The 26,718-nt window shown below is 35.4% G+C and overlaps 1 protein-coding gene across 3 annotated transcripts in view; it reads right to left on the bottom strand.

The window, feature by feature from the left end:
* The window catches only part of MTTP (microsomal triglyceride transfer protein), a 58,351-nt gene that overhangs the window by 25,243 nt on the left and 6,390 nt on the right, over positions 1–26,718 (bottom strand). For 2 of the 3 annotated variants that reach the window (XM_073017504.1, XM_073017503.1), the window contains 7 exons: positions 15,689–15,876; positions 14,265–14,408; positions 8,378–8,485; positions 6,790–6,906; positions 6,355–6,494; positions 3,258–3,408; positions 922–1,079 (listed from right to left, as the gene is read on the bottom strand). In XM_073017504.1, the coding sequence (XP_072873605.1) occupies positions 922–1,079; positions 3,258–3,408; positions 6,355–6,494; positions 6,790–6,906; positions 8,378–8,485; positions 14,265–14,408 (818 nt within the window). In that variant the 5' untranslated portion in view covers positions 15,689–15,876. Of the gene's footprint in view, positions 1–921; positions 1,080–3,257; positions 3,409–6,354; positions 6,495–6,789; positions 6,907–8,377; positions 8,486–14,264; positions 14,409–15,688; positions 15,877–22,487; positions 22,891–26,718 lie in introns of those variants that run through there. The other variant, XM_007999365.3, reaches the window with a different exon arrangement.

The raw sequence follows: 26,718 nt of genomic DNA, 5'->3' as shown, positions 1-26,718 counted from the left end.
ATTCCTATCAATTTTTTAATATCCTTAAGGCAAGTAAATAAATGCAAGTGAACATAAACAGACTATTCAGAAAAAAGCTACAATTTTCCTCCTGTTGGGGAATTCAGTCCTTTGAACTCAGTGACTGCTACTGCTGTGTGCTTGTGTGTAACTTGGCTAATTTCCACTTTTGATTATGTTAATGACTGTTATTCACTGTCAAATTAATTGAGCCTTGTTCTATATCATCAATGAAGATAATTGGTATCATAAGCTCAATTTGTATATATAAACAAATTCTGTATTATAGACTAAAAATACATTGTATTTAGAAACAGATGCAATGTTTTGGGGAAAGAATTAAGTCAACTCTGTTTATTACACATGTAAAATGCATCATATTTTCACCAAATATTAAATAATGTATGGATTTATTTTTACAGATTCTTTTCACCATTCACCTCAGTTCTCAATTTTCTACATAAAACGTAGTTTCAACTGGCTCTTTAGTGAAATCACATTTTCAACTGAACAAGTCAAACCTTTCTTCTTGTTTTTTTTTAAAATCAACTCAAATCTGTTCAGGTGTCAACAGCACGAGGAACACAATTTCAAAAACAGCGAGGCAGCACATGCCCCACGGTGTCATGACGAATCCCTGCCTTCACTTATCTATGTACCAATCTAGTCCCGATTTAAACTCATAAACACAACAACATATTTATTCCAAGTTCCTGCCGAAAATCTGCTGTTGTATTTCTGGTCAAGTGACTATTAAATTACAGAACTGTGGAATTACTGTTCAATGAAAATGTAGTACAACAAAATAATTGTTTTGGAGGTGGGGCAGTCGGTTTAAAAGGGGTCTTTCTTGCTTCAAAAAAACCAACAATCCAGAAATGTTTCTGACAGACAACCCCACACAAAGGTTGGGGAACTTACAATACTTCCTTGCTTTCCATCTTTAGGATTTGAAGGATCTCTTCTTTCTTCGCAGTCCTGAGGTGCTGAACGAAAGCCAGGAAGTTTCTGACAGCCTCGGCCTTGGAGAGGCTGTCAGGCTGCAGGTACTTCCTGGTGGACTGCCAGTGCTCCAAGATCTGCAAAACATAGCTGCAGGCTCATACCCCACTCACAACTGTGAACATCCACATTTACAAAGGGTGTTCTCCCAGAAATAAAATGTCCCTTGTGTCTGAAGCAAAAGCAGCTTTTTGTACCTTACCTCAATATACCTGATAGTTCTCTGCCCATATCACACCCCTGGGACTTCCAATCACTCTGTGTACCATTCCTCTGTAGGAGGACTGTTTTTGTCGATTCATATTTAGCTTGAAGAGCCTAGGGCAATAATTAACTGGTTTCTGGGTATATAGGTCATTTCATGGCTACACCAAGGGAATTGTATCTGAGACCAGGCTTTGACTACCATAGTGCAATTTAAATTGGGCAGAATTTTAATTAACAGCAAAATATTTCAGTGATAAAATAATAGAACTGCTGAAGAATTGTATCAGGTTTCTAATTTACCTGCACCTCACTGAAAATCCATTTTTTGGTGAGCTCCCCATTCTATCTCTTTATTGTATTATTTGTATGAAATTCAATGTTTTGCTATTGCTAAGGTCTGAATTATTCATTTCTTATATCTATGTTTTTTAGAGTAGCATTTAGATAAAGGTAATTCTCACACACACTAAGTTACTCTATTGCAGTTTTAAAAATAGTATTAGGTTGTTGCAAAAGTAAAGGCAAAAACCACAATTACTTTTGCAACAACCTAATAAGTAGTTCTAATTAATGGCATCTCTTGGCTTTGAAACTAATGAAATAACTTATTTTTCATACTTTACTACTTCCCCCCGCCCCAGTTTTATGAAATCCTATCAGTGACTTCTAACTCTCTAACTCTATAGTAATAACTTGCTGCCAGTTTTTAAATTATTCATTACTTCTAATAAGCAATGGATCCTTTTTTTCTCTTTTTCAAGTCCCTTTTAGCTATCTAATCTTAAGAAGATATTCCAAGTGAAATTCCAGCTGCACTTAGCTAAAGATTTACTGAGTCATTTCTGAAGGCAGAGAACATATCAATATTAATTCAGGTGTTTTTGTTTTTCTTTAAAGAGCTGCAACAGAATTTACAAAAGCAAATTTGGAATTTGAAATTCCAAATTTGGAAAAGCAAATTTCTCAATGACATAAATAAATCATTTTCTATAATAATTAGGAAATAATTATCAAAAATATTAGATGGCTCATAATGTTTAATATCTATGGGATAGAAATTAATAGTGCAGAGCATAAGAAAAGATTAGCTTTATTAGCCACCTTCCTAATTTCCATCTCATACAACATTAGAAAATTACATTAGAACATTAAATGACATATGGAAAAAAAAATCCAAGTAAAAGAAGAAACAATGTTTGAAGATGATGATTTTGTGTTTTAAAATGTTTTGTTTTTCCTCTAACTCAATTTCAGAAACTAATAAGCAATTACTGTCTTGTACTTTAAGCAAATTATGGTATTACATCTTGATGATTTCACTTTTCTGAACAAACACCAGTAGTATTGAAGGAAAGATCATCTCCCTGTAGTTACACACAGAGCATGAAGCCAATGGTTTGTTCTTATGACAAAAGATTACAGATAAGGAAATGCTGGATGGTAAGTCATTTCTCTGACTGTATATCATAATTGATTCATGCAATAAAAAGAAAATTTTCTTTGTTGGATTAAAAATGTTACAAGATAATCTACACTTTGCCCTGGGGATGAGATATCGCATTTCTGAGAGTAATTTTAGGGGAAACTGGGGTAAATAAATGTTTCCTAATTTAGGCAAAGATCCTGGTATCCTTTTTCAGTCCTTGCAGCAATACTCAGAACACTGAGGCCAGTAAAGTATGTCACCTGTGGACAAATCACTATTATGTGACAGAAATTTCAGGGTTCAGCCTTTGTCCACGTTCTTGATACCATATGCTTCCCCCTAACTTCATTAAGCCCTCTATCCTCCCTGAATTCTAGATGACTTATTAAAAGCTGCCCTTGAGTTATAACACTTTTTGAGAGGAATGAATGGTAACTAGTTGTTAATTATTGGTGTGTCATGCACCATGTCAGGTGCATATTGTGACTGCTGTCATCACAACTCTGTGGTAGCTGGTAGTTCTTCAGAAATTTTCTTCATTAAATGAGCTGATGTTTTCACTGGAGACAAAAGGAAAACAGAGTCTGATGTCATGATTATTCACACATTTGTCTGCACTTACAGAAGGACATCCTTTACAGTGGCTCTGGAAGACCTGCCCCACAATGGGAATGGCCGTGTACTTTGAATCAACTGCTTTGATTATGGTTGCAGCCTGTTTTCCAGACATCAGTCTTGGACCTGCCTCGGTTGTCTTCAGCTCTAATTTCTGCCTGCATAATACCAAAGGGAAATGCTATATTATAATCATTCTTTTGAGTGAACAAGATACTAATTGCCACTCTTTTGGCAAACAAGATAGTAATTTATTCAAGTTGTATATAGCCATGTCTTTCAAACTGTGATATCTCCAGAGGTAACTGAAAGCTCATTATGAAGTCTTTCTGCAGCAACAATTGTATAAAAAGATTTGAAAATTTAAGTTTGCATTTTCAAAATATTATGTCAACAGTATACAGGGAAGAAAAAATGCCTGGATGATGTATAAGATATGCGATGTCAGCTCTTTTGAATTTAGCCCAGCTTTCTGAAGATGATACTGTCAATAAAACCATGTGCTACTTATTAACCAAGACAGCTAGAAAAGCTTATTTTCCAAAAATAGTCTCAACTATATTTTTGTCTGACATGCTCTTCCAGAACCTGTCTGTCTCAAAAAGTAGGGTCTACATCCCTCTCCTTGAACCCCGGTAGGACTCTGCAACTGCCTCAACTAATAGAGGAGAGTGAAAGTAATGCTACGTGATCTCTACAGCTATGTCTTAAAAGAGGATTCAGCTTTTCTCTGGCACACTATCAGCACATGTGCTTCGGAGCCTCGAGCTACTACGTAAGAAGTCTGACATGAAGCTGCCATGCTGAGAGGCCACAGGGAAATAAAAGATACTGGCGCAAGGAGCCTCAGTTGTTTGAGTCTTTCCAGCCCATGCACCAGATACATGGGGGAACAACCTTTAAATAGTTTGACTGTCTGCAACTACATAGATGCCGAGCAAGGCCAAGGCAAGCCTATAAATTATGACAGAGAACAGTACGGTGATTGTTGCATTTTATACCACTAAATCTGGGGTTGTTTGTTACATAGCAATGGAAATCTCATAGGCCTGATAAGTAACTTAAAATATTGATTTTATATGAAAATATAATAAAACATTATAGATATACCGGTAGTATATGAAGTAGAAAGCAAAATTCTACTCCAGATGAGGCTTCCATAAAATTTCAAGTAATGAGGCATTTTTACTAATATTTTGTATCTATTTGGTACTAATATTAGAGCTACTCCAGGGAAATTTTTTGAGAAGCAATGGCATAAGGTATAATACATTCACTGTTAGAAAACATTGTTTTCTGAATTAAAACCTGAAAATAACAGAAACTCTAAGATTTAAAATTCTAGTTCTTAATCCTGTTAGAACAATTCTGTCCAGAGAAATGGTCTTCAATTGAAAAACAGGCCTAAATATTTAAGTTGCATAAGTCATATCAAAAATTTTGTCACATCCCTTTACTATGGAACTTTTTATGTGTTTAACAACAATATTCATTTTAAAACTCTTAAAGAGAAAAATTACAAATGCTACCACTTTTTAACCTTAACATATAAAACATTTGTCAGAGAAATTAGAAAATGAACTAGAATGAATCAAGTAGTTTGTCTTTTTAAAACTTAAAATCTGTTCAATAAATAATTGATTTTTAATACAATTTTATTTAAAACGTAGTTATTTACCATGTGCCATGAATTGTTGTAGATGATGTAAAAAATAAAGATGAACAAGATATAATTACTACTTTCAAGGAGCTCACAGCTGAAATGAGGAAGCACAATAAATACAGTCATGTGCTGCACAAGGACATTTTGGTCAATGATGGACCCATGTACGAAGGTGGTCCCACAGGATTATGAAGCTGAAACATTCCTCTTGCCTAGTGACATCATAGCTGTCCTATCATCATAGTGCAAAGCATTACTCACATATTTCTGCCAATGCTGGTGGAAACACACTACTGTGCTACTGTTATATAAAAGTATAGCACATGCAGTTATGTACAATACATATTTGATAATGATGACAAATGACTATTAGTGATATCTGTATTTATTATATCATACCTTTTATTATTATTTTAGAGTGTACTCATTCCACTTATTTAAAAAATTAACTATAAGACAGCCTCAGGCAGGTTCTTCAGGAGGTATTCCAGAAGAAGGCATTGTTATCAGAAGAGGTGACAGCTCCACATATGTTATTGCACCTGAAGACCTTTCAGTGAGACAAGATTTGGAGGTTGTAGGTGCCTTCCACTGGAGGAAGACAGTGATATTGATGATCCTGACCTTGTGTAGACCTAGGCTAATATATATGTTTATGTCTTCAGTTTTTAACCAGAAATTTTTTAAAGTAAAAAATAAAAATAAAAAATTTAAAAACAGAAAAAAGCTTGTAGAATAAAGATTTAAAGAAAAAGTATTTTTGTACATCTGTACAAAGTGTTTTAAACTATGTTATTACAGAATAGCTCAAAAGTTAACAAAAATTAAAAAGTTTTTAAAGTAAAAATGTTACAGTAAGCTAAGGTTAATTTATGATAGAGGAAAAAGGATTTTTAGAAATTCAGTGTAGCATAAGTGTACAGTGTTTATAAAGTCTACAGTAGTGTACAGTGATGTCCTAGTCTATGATATTCACTCAGTGCTCATTTGGTGATTCCTCCAGAGCAACTTTCACCCCTGCAAATTTCATTTACGTACCTTTTATGAATAAAGGTACACCTACATAGTATCTTTTATACTGCATTTTTTTTACTGACTTTTTCTATGTTTAGATACGTAAAAACTTATCATTGTGTTTAATTGTCTACAGTATGCAGTACAGCAATATGCTATACAGGTTTGTAGCCTAGGAACAATAGGCTATACCATATAATGTAGTGTAGGCTATGCCATCTAGGTTTGTGTATGTATACTCTATGATGTTTGCACAATGATGAAATTGCCTAAATATGCATTTCTCAGAACTTATTCCCATTGTTAAGCAACACATGACTACACACACACACACACACACACACACACACACAGATCTATTTACAAATCAAGTATAATAATATAACAAAGAATAGCAAAGAAAATAAAAATTTTAGCATTATCTTACTTTGATACTATTTTCCCTGTAATGGTTTGTAGGAAATTGAGTCCAAAAGCATGTGTTTCTTCAGCAAGCACAGCTATAACAAAGCTGTCTTCTATCTTATAGGTGGTGACAGATGTAGCTTTTGAACTGACACCCAAGACCTAAATAAATAAATAGCCATCTTTATAACAAGTAATCATCTTTTAAATTATCGAATCAAGTAAATAGCAAACTGTCTTTCGGTCTACAAACCAACTTCCTCATTACACCCATCCCTCATTATTAACACCTACAACTTACTGAAATGGGTCTATTCATTTCATATATGTGAATTTACAGCCTAAACTAAAAATTATAAATGCTTCAAAATTCTATTTCTACTTTATTTTTCTATTACATTAATCTCTACAAAATGTAATTATTTGAATGCCTCAAAGAAACTGGTATCTATCATACCTGATTTGGGGTCGTAAATCCAGACCTCGCTATTTTGCATGAATCCAAGGCCTTAATTTTGATCACTTTGCCTTGATGAGCCTGGTAGGTCACTTTACAATTTCCAGAGATATCTACCTAAAAAGAAAGCAAGGGCATAATGTTTGGGATTCCTTGTGGGCCAATTGAGTTCTAATGAGAAGTGACTTGAAAACTGAGGTCTCTAATATGCCACAGGGGACTTTTTTTTTCTCCCCCAGGATGATAAGATACAAAGACAGGAACAAGGTTTCTGGTAGCTTGTTGATTCCTTCCCATTCTCTTTGGTTGAGTCTTACTAGCGCCTTCTCATTTTTTTCAGGAATAATGTAGGATTTCCTACTTCTCTCTAAATCCAATCAGAATTAGACAAATGGCCTGGTAACAATTGAAACTTCTGATAAATGGGTAATTCTGTGGCAAGGGAGTTGATTGTTAAAGTTGTATCTAGATTCTGTGCGTGTGTGTGTGGTGTGTGTGTGTGTGGTGTGTATGTGTGTAGTGTGTGTGTGTGTGTGTGTATGTAACTTCAACTAGCTGAATATGATTAGAAATTCTTAAAATCCTGTGGGACTAACTCAAATCATCATTAGTTACACATCACTAGTTTGAATTTAGGCAAATGTATCCCAATACAGATTCTGTCTAGCTTCTCTGAGCTTTCTCCTGGGGCCTCTGCCAGCATCACAGAAGCAGAGGTCTCTTTTCTAGCAAGCTAACCAACATTCTTTTGGTCCAACCCTACCATCAGATTTTTCACCCACTCATGGGCTGGTTGAATTCAGTCTAAGAAACTTGGACTCCAGTCTTGACCCCAGGTATGATACTGGAAGGTCCACCTAACTTCTCTAGTTTCTTCTTTTGCAAAATGAACAGTGTTGGTACAGACGAGTGGTTCCCCACCTTGACAAGGCATCCAAATAATCCACAAAGACTGTTAAAATACAGATATTTGGCCAAGTGCGGTGGCTCATGCCTGTAATCCCAGCACTTTGGGAGGCCAAGGTGGGCAGATCATCTGAGGTCAGGAGTTCAAGACCAGCCTGGCCAACATGGTGAAACCCCATCTCTACTAAAAATACAAGCTGAGCATGGTGGTGCATGCCTGTAATCCCAGATGCTTGGGAAGCTGAGGCAGGAGAATCACTTGAACCTGGGAGGCAGAGGTTGCAGTGAGCTGAGATTGCGCCATTGCACTCCAGCCTGGGCCACAGAGTGAGACTCCATCTCAAAAAACAAACAAACAAACAAACAAACAAACAAAAAACAGATATTCAGTCCTCCCTGATCTACTGAATCAGAATCTCTGGGATGAATATAGGGAATCTATATTTGTAACAAGCCCCTCCATGGTACAGTGGTGCACAGTGACGTCTAGGAACCACTGGAATGATCCCCACGACGTTCCTTTAGTGTAAATAATTCTAATTCTCTAGGTAAACAAGACTTCACTACACAACTCACCTTTTCTGAGCATTATCTTAGTAGTAACTCTTCTACTTAAATTGTATAAGTAGAATTCCTTACAAACTTATTGAGATGCTGAATCCTTAATAATATTTGTAAGTACCTCATTGGTGGTTCCAGAGCTTAACTGTGTCTGAAATAGGCTAGCCAGGCCTCTTTTGATATTTTCTATGGCCACTGGTTCATTTTGATATGAGTAGAACTCTTTGACCTGGTGGAGAGAGGGGAACAGAGCACAAATGAAGCAAAAATGCATAATTTATCAGATTTAGTCAAATAAGTGTCAGGCAAAGTCAGATGCTTACCTGTATTAATCCTGGGAGAAAGAGATCTGACACTCCAAATCTGGAATTCCGTTTTTGTGAAAAGAAGCTATTTAAAATCTCTGAGACCATCAGAATATGAAGTTTAGAGAGACTGATAATGAAGGCTCTTGCATGATGGGCACAGCATTGGGCAAGAGCACTGATATAAGCTGGGAGCCTCATGAAAACAAGGGTGGCCCAAGGGAAGAGAAATGAACATTCTGTTTGAACATGTCAGCATGTTCTCTACCTGTAATGGTACTTGAAACAAAAAGTAACTAAAGTTTAAAATAACAGCAAATAAAAAAGTCCTTGGCCGAAAATGGCAATCACTACCTTTGAGATTCCTGAGATGGCACAGCCTCTATGGGCTATCGCAAGGCCCCAGGCGTGGCCATAATACCCATGGTCAACATTTCACAGGGGCAATGTTCTTCACCCTCCAGAGTATTTATGTTGGTATTGGGTAAATGTATACCTATATATACACACATATATATATACACACATACAGAAGGCTGGGAAATTTGAGGTTGAGATTGCTACTGCTCAATAACCTGCCCCAGGCACTGCTTTGAGGTTCCCATCAGAAGGCAGAGAAAGGAGGTTGAAATGAGGAGGGTGACTATGATTTGGCAGGAATAGTAAGCCACTTAGCTTTGTTTTATCATCTTTGATATCTATACGCACAGAGATGATAACAGTGTCTTTTGCCATTTTGATAATTTAATGTTGAAGAAACAAGGATAAAAGTACAAAGCGAATGTAATGGAAAGCAGCTTGTTGGTTTTCATCCTGTAGACTTGATACACATCACACAATTTAGAAATACAGGATAGATACGTGTTCCCTGTAAAAATTCCCAAGGTCTATGATAATTACAGTTGAGCATTTCTACCAGAAATATCCTGAATGCCTTCCTAGTACTCTTTAAAACCAACCACAGCTTCTAAAGTAAAACATAAAGCTCAATAACTATGCAATGAATCCAAATAATACCAAGCTCAGTAATTTAGCCTACATAAAGACTCTCTTGTGCCTTAGAAGAAGAGAATATTTTTCCTGAATTATCCAAACAAGTGTCTCAAATCTCTATTTTTACTTCCTACATATACTCTGCCTAGTGATGGATTTACTAGGTACTTTATCTGGCAATCAGTTTTAGTCATTAGACTGGACTAACCTATAAATGTTGGAATAGTGTTTGTCCAACTTAGAAAGAAACTGGAATAATGACCTCAGTGTCTGAAAATTCACAGTATCATATTCTCAAACAGATCACTGGCAATATCTCAGACCCAAGCCTGAGTTTCTGAAGTTCTATTTTGTAAACTGTATCTCCTTCCTTTAATAATCACAATGTAATTTCCTTTTCAAATATTTGGAAGTGTACCTCCAGATATCATGACTATTAGAAGTTCATAACTAGATTACCCCAAAATAGTCAGAAAGTGTTCACTCAGTGGCAATACACACATGTCTATATGGCCCATGTCTTTTGGGTATGAACCATAAACACTTTAGAAAGCAAGATCTCCTAAGTGGGAAAAATAACAGCATTGTCACCACTGTGTCATTTTCCTTCCAGGCTACAAAATGTACCTGAACTATTTTTAAAGTTTTACCTAGAAGGTAAGGAAACCCAGTTCTTGGATTTAATCTTTGGACTATATATAAGATTAAGTGCTTATCTGTTATTGACCCAATGCTATGGACCAAGTTTTGATCTTGACCTCTGGATCCCTTAGAAAATGGTGTTAGAGCCTTTTTTTTCCCTCCTGGCAGGCTGAATGATAGATATAAACTGTGAGACACAAAGAAAAAAGTTTTTTTCATCCTTTCTATTAGTTTTTATTGCTTCTCCAGAACTAGAAAAGTGAACACATCTCTTTTTCTTTTATATGACTGCTACTTCTAGGGCCTAAATTCTTTTTCTTTAGTGCAGACTGATGAGATCCAAAGTGAAGATAGTACTGATATCCATACCAGCTAAATGTCAAAACTGTTAGAATTGAGCTGCCTTGTAATAATTTAAAAAATAAAAATATGAAGTCAGAATTTTGCAGTTCAAGCCACATGGCTGTCACAGCAATAATCTTAAATTTATTATTTCACAACAGGAACTGAGTAAGTTTTATTATACTCAGGCCATAAAGTTGATTACTTCATTCAGCATTGAAATTAGTTCCGAACATCCAACAGCACAGGGCTCTTATCTAAATTCACAGTACTCAGAGCTTCCAAAGAGCAGCAGCAGGTATGACCTGGTTACAAACGAAGTCTTTAATCCAAGGAAACCACACCTAGAGGGAGACTGGGTAAAATGGCTAGGAAGGCAGTGCAGTACCTCTTCCAGCCAAATATGAGGGGCCAATTTCCTCTTGAAATAGGTAGTCATCATTCATATTGTTTTTTTCTTAGGAAGACGATGCCTTTCTCCACACCTTCCTTTATATATCTTTTAAAAATAAGAGGAGACTAAATTCCATTAAGTGGCCAAACAATCAAAATAATAAAAAGAATCCCAGCAAACAAAGATTAGTAATTTTATATTTGATATCTATCTAAGACAGAGCACAGCTAGGAAATGACACATTGGAGAACAAACAAGTAAAGGAATATATAACAAATTTCAGAAGGACTTTCAAGGTGTCACATTTCTTGTGGCAGTTCAGTGTGTGTACAAGAGCCATGCTGATTTAGAGAGCAAATCAATGCCTGGAAACAATACAAAATAAAGGCCCAACTCAGCAGCCACGTGGTTAATTTAATCAACACAAAGCCAAAACAAGAAATGGAAATCTGGTAATTATCCAGTTAATTGGATTAGCCTTTCAGGCCAAAAAAAGAATCCATAGTATAACTTGAGGCATCTTTCACTCATCAGCGTTAATCAACTTAATCAGATTACTGTCTCGTTTCCAACTCGATGATTTGTAGACAAAACTAGAGTCATGCCCACTTATGTAGGGAAGATGAGTGGGCATAGAAAAAAGATGTGCAATGAATATGTATCTAAGTATTTTAATGGACTCTCTTTTAAAATGTAAACATGAGACCCTCATATGGGAAAGGGAGAGAGGGGGAGGTCTGGAAGGACAAAAGTTACATGCTGATGAGCATCCTTGAAATCACAGAAACTTCAGGGAGCACAACTTAATTTGAACCTATGGTAGAAAATGCTCTCTAAGAAAGTAGCCCGTCTGCAGTTTACTCTGCCTGTCCATAATTTCTCTCATAGTAAACTGAAATGATAATTTAAGTAATGATCTTTCTGATAGTGATATGGCCAAAACTTCCTGTTGCCTTCTTAGTCTTCATTGTTAAGTTTTTTCCAACAAATACTTTATTATATATTTGAAAGATACGATGATGTACTTTAACCTGTGGTTACAGTAAATCATCGCAAATCAGAGCTCCTCTAGAATTAGCCCACTGCGTTACTAAAATAATGATGTGGCAGTTCCATCCTAGCCTTTGAACAGTGAGGGTACTGAGTCCTTTCATGTGTGTAGCAGAAGACTTTGTACTCAGCTGCTACCAAAGGAGCTATAAAATGATTGGTTGTCATTAAGATTATAAATGCAAATAATATCTATGAACTCAAGTGTCTTGCCACATTGGAAGCTCAGAGAAGAAAATAACAATATTTCATGTTATTAACAAAGTTGAGCCATAAGAAAATCAAATAAGTCAACTGATCTCATGATGTAAATAAGGAACACTGCAAGTCAACCAAAGAAGCAGGCATTTCTCCAAATACTTTCCAGCTGGAAGACAGTAGACATAGAAGTTTGAGCATAGACTCTATTTCAAATCCCACCTCCACCGCCTGCCAGTTGTATGACCATAGGCAAATTTCTTAACCTTTCTTAACTTTGGTTCCTCAACTATCACAAGAGGTTGATAAGGCAGCCCTTACTGCTCAGGGCCATTACAAGAATAAAAGAGACAATTCGTGTAATGCCTTTAGTCAGCACCTAGCACACAGTAAGTGCTTAGTTCGTCTTAGCTATTATAAAGTAAACAATAAGTAAAACCTTTATCAAAGTTCAATTCAGTTGAGCCCTATATAATCTTATTTGTTTATCCTTTATTTTAGAAGCGTCTATATTCAGTCCCCCCTATGAGCAAGGTGCTGAATAGACAAAGATACAACTCTGCCCATGAGAAACTTACTCTGAATGTGGAGAGCCAAGACATAAAAAGAGAATGACAATACACTGTGATAAATGCTTTGATAGAAATAGGTCCAAGGGTTTGGAAAGATGTTGGAGAAAGCTTCATAAAAATATGCAGTACAAGGCATGATTCTGGGTGCTTTGGGGAAGGAGGGAGTGGAAGGGCATGGATGTGAGGGGAGAGGCTGAAATACAAAGAGGAATTGGATTTTTTTCTATCCAAGATCCATAATCTAGCAATGAACACAAATGGCCAAAAAGAAAGTGATAAGGGTCATGAGTGAGCTGCAAAGTGCTAAGAGTATTCTAAAGAGTGATGGTTATTTCCAGCTGGCTGGAAGGGTGTGAACTTTATGACAGAAATGGCATGTGAGCAGTCAGAAACATGGGAAGTATTTTGACAAGTGGAGAAGGAAGAGAAAGCATTCTTAAAGATAGTGATTCATACTTGGTTGTAGGAGAGATGAAAATACAAGATTTCTTCTTGTGAGCTCCTTTTTAGAACTTCATACAAAAATGTGCATCATGATTAGCAATATACATATATGAAATGTCCAAAGTATTTGTTTTCAAATACTTTAGTTGAAAATAAATAAAGTATTACTTTATCAGTATATAAAGATAAGTTTATCTTTATTTTGAATTTAGAAAGTGAAATTTTAAAGATCATATATGGAGTTATAACTCTAATGTTCCCTTTCTGTTTTCCTGCTTTTGTTCCTAAAACTGAGCTCTCATCTTTAGACACATTTTTATGTATGTCAGCACACTATCTGTAATTTTCATAAACACACATATATAATGCCTAATAATTAACTGATCACAATTGTTTCTTAATTCCAAATTTATTAAGACCATTTTAAGTGACTAGACTCAAGTCATAAGTAATGCACACTTATAGAATTTTTAAAACAGAATTTCAAATAGATATTATAAAGTGTTCAATCATTATTTTAATATACAAAATGCTTTTCCATGTCATAGTTTTAAAATAATTTCTAAAGGCTTTAAAAAAACTCTACTTTAGACTTGTCATACCCTTTTAAGAGCTTTAACCTTGGACTTTAGCCAAATATTGATAATCTCATAACAAATCAATATTACTAATCTAAGTTGGATCATTTCAGTCTCATAATTTGTCTCCTTTCCTGAATTTATCCAATAATGCTTTGATGACTTCCTTTGTTACATTATGTTTGTAATCCCTTATAATTTGATAAGAAAATTACCTTTAAATAATGCCTTTCATCAATAAATAAATACTTGATTCTACTATAAAGATTTTCAGAAAAATAGGAAACAAATTGGCTAGTAAATGTAAGGGAACTCGGGGCATTGATTTAGTTTGGAAACATTTAATTTACAACCTCTGTTCTTTAGTTCTTGAAGAAATTCCATTTACCATAAAAGTAGTTATAATATGATTCCCTCAAAATAGTATCTGCTGAAGGGAAGAAAAATATGAAGTTGGAGAAGAAGATGTGGAACCTAAACGCCCCTTTACCTTTCCATGGATTAGATGAAGGAGCATAGGTCTTTGCAGAGCTTCCAAGTTTTCCTTTCCCATGATTTTAGGTGGACTTTTTCCTTTGAAGATGCTCTTCTCTCCTCTCTGCTGATTCACATTTTCAACATTTACATCCTTCATCTGGAGTAACAGAAAGAAACCTGTTTTAAAAAAACTTCCTATGTCTGTCTTCATCAGAGTCTCTCTGCAAATAAAATGGTAAAGAAAAAGACAGAGTTGGCCACAATTTCTTCTGTCATTTTTCAGTTCATGATTTACAGGACCTTGCCACTCACTTTAAAAGAATGGAGAAGGTATTTAAAAACTAGGTTTTTTAATAAGGCAAAAATAGCAATACTTAAAGAACTCTGTGACTTTAGGCTTAAAATAACTGTGACTTGAATATGATTCTTTCCTATCGTTGCCACTTTTCATTTGTTTTGTGTGGTTTCTGTCTGCCTGATCACTTCACTTTCTTTACCACTTGTTGGAAAGGACCCCCGCCCCCTTATACCTCATCTGTGTAAATAAAAATAAAGCCGAATTACTGAGTAAGGAGGAATATAATGTTTTCTGGAGAATAGTTTACTGTTGTATTGAGAAACGGCTCAGAGAGATGGATGATGATGCTTTGATCCAACTTGGAAAACACAACAGCAATGAGACATCCAAAGAAGCAAATATCACTTGTAAATGTATTGCTATGACACCTCATTATAAAGGACACCAGCAACTACTTGTTCCAAATACTTTGTCCTGTGTGCCTGTTTCACACCAAGATGCAGAATAATAACTGACTTTACTCAAGGAATCTATTATCTTTAGGTTCTTAAGAAACATATAAGGGAATCACCATATATTACCATTGGAAAAGTCCCCAGAGACCATCTAATTTGGCCTCCCTCTTCAACACATAAATCTAAACCATTTTAACTGACCAAACACTGTTATTCGGGGGAGTACTTGGTTCCTTCCTCAGGAAGAACACAGACTAGGTTTACTCTCTCTTCAGTAATTCTACCTGTTGTATCAAGGAATGCAGGAACCTCCTAACTGATCTCCTCTTGAGTTAGAGTGGTCTAAATCGTTTTCCATACAAAATGGATTATTGACACTTCTCTCCGAGAACATTTTGAAAAGACTCTAGTATAATGTCCCTATTAACGTGATCTATAGAATTGAACACCATACTCTGGTTGTTTACCAGTATATACCTTCTGTTGTCTGTTTCAACAATTTGGAAAGATCAGTTCATTTTTCATCAGCAAAAGCTTTAAATACGTAGAATTGCTTATTTTAGTGATAGATAACAAATTAAATGGATGTATAACCAAGAACCCAAAACAAGTGCTGTCAAATGGTAGACTTCTCAAAAACTTCTGACATCTAATCTTTGCATTTATCTGGTAGAAAATGCCCACCGTGATTTGGATCAGTTGGTCATCATCACCATCAGGATTCCTCCACAATAAGGCTACATCCACGTTGGAGGAAATGCGGTAGCCCACGCTGTCTTGCAGTTTTCCTTTGCCCCGATCAAGAAGAACTTCAGTGGAGTATGTGAGCTTGTACAGCCGGTCATTATTTAATGAGAGACCAGTTGTGTGACCTGCATAAAGATAATGACACAAATCAAGTTTTCATTGTAAGGGAACATGCTTTCTCACCATCAGTGCATCTCTTTACCACAGTGGGGCTCAGGAAGCTTGGTAAATATTCGCTGATTGAAACACAGTTCTACTTCGTCTGCTGAAATCTTTGACTTGTAAAATATAGATAAACAAACAAAAAACAAACAAAGAAGTTCCCATTTCAGAGAACTTCAGTTTGTATTCCTAATCAATTATCAGCTAGTGCCATGGTTGAACTATAGATATTTTGTTGTTTTGTTTAAATGCCATTGTATTTCTCTTAATTACATGAATATGATTTCAAGTAGATGACCCACCAATAATTGGTTTATAAATGTAATATGAGCCATTTGTAATTAACATATTATTTAAATGCAAGCAGATCAATTCCAAAGTAATTTTAGCGGTTAGAAGGAAGTTCTTTAATTTGGATATTTTTGATATTTAAGAAACATCTCTTCAGTGCAATTTACTCTATTAATGTAATTAGCAAACTTTTAGTACAAAGGTACATTTCAGGGTTGTACGTATGTAACTTTAAATTAGCTGTGCCCAAATAAAATAATGTCTTACTATATGAAATCTTGGTACAGGCTTAAACTTGGCATGGCTTAATTTAAAAAGATCAAATAGTATACAAATCTGTACTGTGATCCAAGAAAACTGATATATGAATGAGTTCACACAGTATCCAATTCAGTTTACCTAACCAAAAGAAATGCCAAGGAGCAAGTCTTTTCCCAGAGATGACTTAAAATGAATAGTCACATAAAGTTTTTTTCTTCTGTATATTTTCTATCTATGGTTCTCAGGAGATAGTTTAAAAAGACTTCAGTTTACCTTATTCCTCAATGCTAATGGGGTTTCATTGCCCAGTTTAATAGGAAACCATAATCTTTTTTTCTCTCAGGAAATATACATATGGGGAGAGGTACAGGAAAGGGGTTTGGGGTGACTAGACCACAGCAAAGCAGTTGAGAAAGGTGATAGCAAAAACTACTTTGCAATGCCAAAAAATTAAGAAAACCTCTGAAAAGGCCTTACCCACCTACACAGTAACAATCTGTTCACTGTCTCCTCTATCTATGACAGCACATACTTGCCCAGAGGAAATAGTGGTCAAAAATCCATCATCTGCATGTTATATGTATTAACTTATTTAATTCTCACAAAAATCTAATGAGGTAGGCACTATTATTAGTCTCATTTTATAGACGAAGAGACTGAGGGGACACAGAAACAATATAATTTACCTAAGGTCACTCATCATAGAGATATGATTTTTTTTTTTCTTTTTTTTTTTTTTTTTGAGACAGAGTCTTGCTCTGTCAGCCAGGTTGGAGCACAGTGGCACGATTTCGGTTCACTGCAACCTCCATCTACCGGGCTCAAGCAATTCTCCTGCCTCAGCCTAGCCTCCTGGGTAGCTGGGATTACAAGTTAAAAGGCATATGCCACCACACCCAGCTAATTTTTGTATTTTTAGTAGAGATAGGGTTTCACAATGTTAGCCAGGCTGGTCTCAAACTCCTGACCTCAGGTAATCCACCCATCTCGGCCTCCCAAAGTGCTGAGATTATAGATGCACGTCTGGCTGGAGACATGATTTTAATCCAGGCTGTCTGTCTGTAAAGATTATGCTCTTACCTATACTATATATCTCTAAAACTTTAGGTTGCATTATTTTCCATTCCTAGGTAGTGAGCTAGAAATTTATTCATTCATTCAACTAGAATATAGTGAGTACCTGTTGAACAGTAAGTACTTTTTAAGGCTCTGGGACTACACCAGTTAACAAGCAGAGAAAGGCAGAGAAAGTTTCTTCTTGTTTTCTTTACTTTTTTTTTTTTTTTTGAGACAGGGTCTCACTCTGTCACCCAGGCTGGAGTGCAGTTGTGTGATCTCGGCTCACTGCAACCTTCATCTCCAGGCTCAAGTGATCCTCCCATCTCAGTCTTCTGAGTAGTTGGGACCACAGACTCATGCCACTAAGTCCAGTTAATTTTTATATTTTGTAGAGATAGGGTTTTGCCTTGTTGACCAGGCTGGTCTTGAACTTCTGAGCTCAAGCAATCCGCCCACTTCACCCTCCCAAAGTGCTGGGATTACAGGTGTGCGCCATCGCACCCGGTCAGGAGACAAAGTTTCTACCCTCATGGAGTTTACATTTAAATGCGATGGAGAAGGGCAATTAAAAAGAATGAGTATATAAGCAAGTTATATAGTATGTTAGAAGTGCTCATGAAGAAAACTGAAGCAGGAAAGGGAATGGAGGTGCTGAGAGAAAAACCTCTGTGGAAAAGTGACATTTTGGACAAAGGTTTTTGGTGAGCCACATGGATATCTGTGGGAAGGGCACCCCCCTCCCCCAACTCCCATCCTTTCTACCCCTTCCCCTCACAGAGGAAACAGCAAGTGCAAAGGCCCTGAGGAGGGCTCCTGCAGGTGTAGTGAAGGAAGAGTAAAGAGCAGGGAGACCAAAGAGGCTGGAAATTAGTAAGTAAAAGACACAGTGAAGGAGATGAGGTCAAGGAGGTACCTATGGGTGGCAGGAAGATTTGGGGAGTTTGAGTGAGGTGGGACGCTGTCATAGAGTTTTGGGTAGTGAAATCACATAATCTGTCAAACCTTCAAAGAAAAGGGACAAGGATTTTCATAGGAATCAAGAAGAGCCAGGAGAAGGAAGTATGAAAGGATCTAAATGTGTATACACAAAACCAAGCTGTGTCCAAGCACCAAGTCAGGCAGAAACTGAGGTGTGAGATACAGAAGGCAAAGAGAGTCAGGAAAAACCTTGAAGGGGATGAAGGCTGGGATTCCCTCTTATCTCTATCTCTTCTGCATTTTAACTGGGGACTCTATAGCAGGTTCAAATACTGGCTTTCTGGTTAGGAAAAATATTTGGCCTTCTTTTTATGACACCTATCAAATTCCACATAGGGCTTAAAGGAAATACATGTTGTCTTATCTAATCCTCAGAGCAATTCTTAAAAGTAAGCATTGTGTGACAGCAGATAGAAGCTGACTGCAAGTTCAACCCAATATAGCAAATATAATGCAGATTTGAAGTCTAAATTTACCGAAATCCAAGTTTTGTGGACTATATTAAGATGTCTTCTGGTTAAAATAACTATGAAAAATTTGTAGGAAGGTAACCTTTCTTAAATTTCAAAGCTTTCCAAACTATTATGTTATTTACTTTTTTTCTTACCTCACTTTACTGGCCATATAATAAATCAATTTTTGACTATGACTTGGAAATGATAAAGCACAGGAAAGAATGGGCCTTTTATTCCTCCAAACTGTTTCTTACCTCTTTCAACAGGAGAAAAAGCCTAAAATGGTTCAAATAATTTGGACTGTGCTAGAGTGTTATCCGTCTTATACTTTCCTTTTTGATCAGTATTTCTCTGTTTACTTTTTGCAGAGTTCTGGCAACATTGGGCATTGGGGCATGTCCAATTTATATTGTTGACTTAATTCCTTTTGTAGGATATTGCTCTTCAGAGTATGTATAACAATATTTTTTGATAACTGTTGTTAGATAAAACCAAAACAGAAATTAGTATTAGCCAAAAAAAGTCAGAACCTCTTTAATTTGCCCTTCAAGTGCATGTAGAATTTTTAAGTGACTTAAAAGCAACAAAACTGTTAGTTTTGAATCTTCAAGAAATATTTTTTACATACTCCTCTGTCAGATTTATATGAGTACAATAACTGATAATTGGCTTAGTCAAGAAGATAAAGCAAACATAAGTTAATGGTGAGGTTTGAAGAGATGTACAATGATGATAAGGGTGATAGGTAACGGCATTTATGAACCCAACAGAAAACTAAAGGGTCAGAAGTTAAAAAGGAGAATGAAGGGTAAGAACAAAAAAGAACTGGAAGATGATTAATAAAAATTGACTAAAAAGTAAGGGTGGGGTGAGGGATTGAGAGAAAGACTGGAAATGAAGGAAGTATACAGGTTTAAAGGTGATGAAATTAAAAAGGTAAAAATACTTTATAAGGAAAACCCAGAGAATGCACTGAAAATAGTCCAATCATTACAAAGTATAACTAAGAAAAAGTAGGGAAAACTTAAGTATTTAGAAAGTTCACACAGCAAATCATATAGATGTGCTCTTGTATCCTAATCCTAACACCCTCTTCAGATTCCAATCTGCCATTCAATTTTTTCTTCCTTCCTTCCTTCCTTCCTTCCTTCCTTCCTTCCTTCCTTCCTTCCTTCCCTTTCTCTCTCTCTCTCTCTCTCTCTCTTTTTTTTTTTTTTGGTTGAAACAGAGTTTCGCTCTTGTTGCCCAGGCTGGAGTGCAATGGCATGATCTCGACTCACTGCAACCTCCACCTCCCAGGTTCAAGTGATCCTCCTGCCTCAGCCTCCTGAGTAGCTGGGATTACAGGCATGCACTACTATGCCTGGCTAATTTTGTATGTTTAGTAGAGACAGAGTTTCTCCATGTTGGTCAGGCTGGTCTCGAACTCCCAACCTCAGGTGATCCACCCACCTTGGCCTCCCAAAGTGCTGGGATTACAGGCATAAGCCACCACACCCAGCCTCAATTTTCTTTAGATTCTAACGTTCCCTCAACATCCACCCAGATCTGAGGATTTACTAAAGTTGCATTGGTAATTTAGAGATGAGTTTTGAGGCAATGACGCATGGGATCCTCAAATTTTAAATGGACTGATTTTAAGGTAAACTCTTCACGAGTTGTTTGCTAACTAATGTCAGTTGTTAAAAGGGCAAAGAATCTATAATTAAATCATGGTACCATAATGCAAAAAGTTATTCCATCTAGGTAAAGAAGCTCTCAAGTCATGCACTTTTAATTTATGAAATCAGCATAAGCAATGTACCATGATGCTAATGAAGCTTAAGCTCTCTTGCCCAGGATCCTTCCAAAGACTGCAGAAGAGGACCCTAGCAATGTATCCACATGCCATCTCTTTTTGAGCAACCTTTGCAATAGTAAGATATTTTTGTAATCTTTTCTCAAAAGTGGCCCCTAAATTATATGTTTCAAGCTTTAAAAATCTAGATTTACTACTAAGCTTGTACACAATAAACTGTAGCTACAGCTACCTATGATATTCTAAACCACATTTTCTCATTTATGCTGTTTCCCAATAGTCATTGTCTAGTGTATGTGTACATTTAAATCTTTTGTAAGTACATTTGAAAACATGAGGTCACCCAATTAACTAGTTTATAAAATGGGAAAAGAAGAGAAGTTCATGATAAGTACCATGTCTCAATTATTTTTCTCAAAATACTTATGGTATTAGGTTTGACATTATGGTATTTAAATCACACATATTTTGACTACTCAACAGTTTATTTGGCAGACGAAATAGTAAGTTCTCTATATAACAACTCTCAGTCAGATACAATTTACAAATCTTTTTCTCATTAAAAAATTTCTTTTGTCCAAGTAAGAACTGTATGTTTAAATAGTAAACATTTAGAAATTGGTGAAAATATTTTCTTTAGTTCAAGAATCTACAGTGTGATTTGCTTAGGTGAATTGGTTTAAATTTAGCCCTCTATCGCTCCAATAATGAAGATTAGGTTTTTTTCCTCATGTGGAAATCTTCTAAACAAAAGTCCTGAGGCAAACTTTACTTTAATATCAAAAGCTACATTTATCCGTAACAGGTTTTAGAAGTTTATAAGTGAATTGTTTTCTATCAATTACTTAGAGTACATGGTTTTAAAATTGGTCCCTATAATGCTAAGCTGTTTGATCAATTGGTTTTAACAGTGTGTCTTCTTAAGAAACGAAAGAGTATTCATTGTACATAATGCAGCATTTGGAAATCCAATGTTTATAATCTAGCTGATTTGAAACAAGATTCTATATTAATACATTTCGTAACAGTTTTATGAAGCAAGAAACCTCTTGCCTTTTCAATGGTATTAATGCATACGTATTTTTAAAATTAATTTCATCTTAAAATATAAACTGTAAGCAGCAACATTATTTTTCCAAAGATAATGTCTTATTTCTTAAATCTGTATCAGGAAATTTAATTTTCTTTAATTCACTATGAATTCTATCATTTTTGAATTATAACAGAATTAAATACATGCTGTGCCATTTCATTCATAATTCTTTGGCAAATCAAATGCCTTTTTCATTGGATCTAATTCTTCTTGAGGTCACATTGCTAAGCAACTAGAAGAAAATTTAAGAACTGGGTTTAAAAAAAAAAATCTTCATTTACAATTCAAATGAAGGAGCTGCATTCAGTGTGACCAACAGCAGCAGGTAACAATAGCGGGTATCTTTTTTCCTTCTTTTAAAAACAGACCATGAATGAGAAATTAAAGCAAGAACACACTGGTCTAAGGAACTGAACCTAAGAGAAATCTCTGTTTTCTTAATGTTTGTAGGGATTTGAATTTGGTTTTCATTTCAATTCAACCATGCTTTCACAAACATTCCAAAGTTACATGGTTTTGAAGATACTTTAGTTAGAAACTCTTTCACTATTCACTCATACAAACACACACACGCGCACGTATCCGCCTCCCACCCCAAAGACTGAAATTAAAGTTTAGCAAAAGGCAACACAAACTTACCTTTAACAGAAGCTGAATATGAGGAAATGAAGCAGAGAAAAAGCACAGCAAGGAGAATCATATTGACCAGCGACCCTCAACTGCATCCAGTGCCCAGCTAGGAGTCACTGAGAAGTAGGCTTTTTCAATGGCAGCCAGTGAGGGAGTGACCCTCTTCAGAACCTGCAACAATCATGTTTATCTTTGGGGAAAGGTCAGACTCCAAACTCCAAAACCACAACCTAAGTTCACTGAAGGGCTCACTATTAATGATTAAACATAGGTGGGCTGCAGTTTTCAGTCTCTCACTCTTTTTAATTTTTTTTACCCAATGAGGAAACTTTAAATGTTTTCACTTTTGAGAGCTAAACCAAACCAGTATACCATCCTATAAATGCAGAGACACTGAGGGACATTCCAAGAAAAAAACTGATGGTGATACTTTCTGCTTAATATATAACCATCACTATGCCTGTTATAGTAACTGCCTATATTCACATTACAATACTATGTGGGAGGGTAGTAAGGATTCTCAAACTCAGCTAAACCTAACCAAATTTTAATATTTCTTGTATGGACATCTTTGAATTTTTATACTATTTGTATGCTATTATAAAAAATTCACACTGAATTTTAGGATTTATATTTAAACTGTTAAGTCATACCACCACCAATCACTTCAAAATAATGTTAAAGTAGATAGAACTTTCATGAAACACAGATGATCATCCTTATGTGTGAAACTGTATGAGGTTTGAGCAAATCAGCATTGTCTGTCGTTAGCACACTAGCAAGCCAATTGAGTATTTCATAGTAGACCTCTATTTGTGTCTGTGACAAGACACATTTGTCTGAGTCTCCAAACTGGTTGGATGCAGTCCTGTCCTTTCTGAATCCCATTTCTAGGAAGAGATTAAGAGGCGGAATTCCAGCTCTTAGTTCTTTTGCTACAGAATATTAATTAGAAAACTTCTGTAGAATTAAAGTAAATACCCTAGTATGGCTGAGGCCATACTAACTGAATCAATCCTTGTCCCTGGAAACTCCCATGAGAGAGACCTGCTATGAACAAAACCTACTAAAATGAGGTGGCTTAGGCAGTATGTGGGAATGTTTTGGCAAAGTAGGGAAAAATGTGCTAGTGAAGGGCTATCTGAATGTATTTTAAAATATTTATGGCCATATTTTCATATAAAATGAATTCTTGAGTCTACCCTGGTCACTCTCAAAACCCTTTTCTCAAACCCTAACCTTGAGATTAAATCTTCCAGACAATCCAGGTAAAAGATAGTAGACTTGATAGGGACACAATGAAATTTAAAATTTTAAAATCTACGAAGTTAAGCATATTTCCTTTTGAATAATATCTTTTTTTTTTTTTTTTTTTTTTTTTTTTTTTTTTTTTTTTTTTTTTTGAGACGGAGTCTTGCTCTGTCGCCCGGGCTGGAGTGCAGTGGCCGGATCTCAGCTCACTGCAAGCTCCGCCTCCCGGGTTTACGCCATTCTCCTGCCTCAGCCTCCCGAGTAGCGGGGACTACAGGCGCCCGCCACCTCGCCCGGCTAGTTTTTTGTGTTTTTAGTAGAGACGGGGTTTCACTGTGTTAGCCAGGATGGTCTCGATCTCCTGACCTCGTGATCCGCCCGTCTCGGCCTCCCAAAGTGCTGGGATTACAGGCTTGAGCCACCGCGCCCGGCCGAATAATATCTTTATATAAAGATCGAAATATGAAAATTGTTCTTCTATTGATAATAGAATTTCATCTGCTATCACAATTTTGTATAAAAAATATAGCTATAGTAGCAAGCAAAAATAAATTGTTTGGTTGGAAATATCACCTTCAAGTTATAAATACAAAGTTTTCCTGGAGTTAAACAGAAAAGTAGCTTTGTTAAAGAAATGTAAGTTTTTATGAATAAAAGGGATTACGAATATAAGGTAATGTGAAAGTGCTTTACTTTCCATTTGAATAGATTTCTACAGTTTACCACAATTTCTGTAATACATACATAGGGATATAAAGCCATTATAATCACTTGAACTTTATTTACATATTTATTTAAATTAAAAGCTAGTTTGTATCGTATTTGATTGTATGAAAACTGTCCTTACATATTTTCATTTGAGGCTCACAGTTGCAAGACCTTTAATGTTTGTGGTTAGACTATGTGGTGCATGATACGTGTCCTTCGGGTAAAGTACTATTCGTTGTCAAGTGTTTTCCAGAGTCCAACCAATAAAAGATATATCACTATTGCCTAACAAACTAAATTCTGTTTCATTTGAGCATTTCATTTCCACTAGAAAGCTCCTATGAGTCACTGTTTTAAGTAGTCATTTCAACATAAGATGTTCAAATAAGGCTGCTTCTGCTGGTTATAAATAGCATTATCTTATAAAATATAAACTTACAACATTTTCTTTTTATAAGGACAATTTAGAAAAGACTTCTTGAGATTGTTTCATTACAGATGAAATAAGAATGCCAAAGCCTTTCCAAATTCAGTGAACTCTGTGTATCGAAGAAGTATTCTCTTCTGTTACTCTGTTGATCAAGCACAGCAAACACCGTGCAAGTATTTGAGCACTACCTCCTAAAACTCACCAGCTATTTTACATAACATGTGAAGCAGGGCAGAAGCAAAGCACAATAAGAAAAAAAACAAGAGCTGCCATCTATGGAACAATTACATACTTTGTTAATCACCTTACATTTTTATAGGAATCCTTACAACAGTCATTTGGCATATTAGATAAATGCATCTCAGATTAATTTACTGAAGTGATTTTAGGACTATAGAAAAATAAACCTTGAAACCTAGACTCAAGTATTCCTCTTTGCTGTCTTCATAATAAGTCATCACAATTTTGTATGAAAACTAACAGAGCCCTTGATTTTTGTGAATTTGTGGTTAGACATTCAGGCTGAACATACAGGGGTAAAAGTTGATCTATGATAGTTAAATTAAAATCAAATGATACATTTTGAAACAATGCTATTGCAATGAAATTCCTTTGGTAGTACTGTGAAATATTTGCTATACTTCCATTTACATTGATAAATAAGGAGACTATGAAATAAAGATGGATGATTAATTCCAAAGTACAGTTGTGTTTCTGTTGAGTGTCAGAGGTTGTCAGGAGTTAACGTATTTTCTTAGATTAGAAGACAAATGAACTTCACCCCACTAAAGGTTGGAAGGAAATGTATTACCCTACTAGATATAGAAAGTCAGGATGTGTGAAAGGTATGTGAAAAAAAAAAAGTCTGTTTACAACATTGAAACACTTTGTTCTTAGAAAGAAGCACGACATTAATGAAAAAAAAAATTTAGAAGGACACTTTAAGTTATCCCTACATGGTCATAACAGTTTAAATCGAAAAGTATTTTCAAATCAATGAGAGTTAGCATTTTGAAAGAATCTTGAAAAAAATTCTTAAGTTAAAAATATTCTTAATGTGATGACTTTTTTTTATTCCAAGGCAAAATTATATAGGAATACATACATTATTTTGAAAGGTATTGTTTAAAGAATTCTCTATAAGAAAATAAAGATTCATTGAATTCCTTATCAAAAGCAAAACTGGTTTGAAACACTGGGAATCTAAGAATCTAAAAAGAACATTCATTTTTCCAAAATAGAGTCATTAACCAAATTTTATGTCCCCATACATATATACACGCATATAAATTTGACAACCAAAAAAAGCCTTTGTATCATATCAGTTACCATAAAAGGATTCTAAATTATCTTTGACCACACAAAACTGAATTGCTAGCATTTAAAGGAGAGAATTGATGGAAACTCTTTTAGTAGACTACTGTAAATACAATAAGATTTTAATTTTGATCAGAATAAATGTATTGGACATTCAAAAAAAAGAAATTTCAAAACCTAAATTAAATTATATCCTAGCATAAATGCAATTTTCCTTTTAAAGTATATGCAATGCAACAATTACATTTATGAAATAATTCTTCATATATAGGTATAAAAATATGAATTTATTTGAAGTGGAACCAGAAGTCAATTATTTTAAATAATTACCCAAATAAGAAAATAAAAAATGTTAAAGAGAGATCAAGAGATATAGAGGATAGAGTGAGTGGGGCAAAGGCAATATTTGGGGAATATATTGAAGAATTTCCAAGAACTATTGAAAGGCACTGTATCAGTTCTCCATAGCTACCATAACAAATTACTACAAAATTTAGTGTTTTAAAATGCAAATTTATTGTCTTATACTCTTGG

This window comes from Chlorocebus sabaeus, chromosome 7, assembly GCF_047675955.1.
Source record: "Chlorocebus sabaeus isolate Y175 chromosome 7, mChlSab1.0.hap1, whole genome shotgun sequence".
In the NCBI taxonomy this organism is placed as follows: domain Eukaryota; kingdom Metazoa; phylum Chordata; class Mammalia; order Primates; family Cercopithecidae; genus Chlorocebus; species Chlorocebus sabaeus.
The sequence above is the reverse complement of the archived record's forward strand: the minus strand, read 5'-3'. Positions and strand labels throughout refer to the sequence as shown.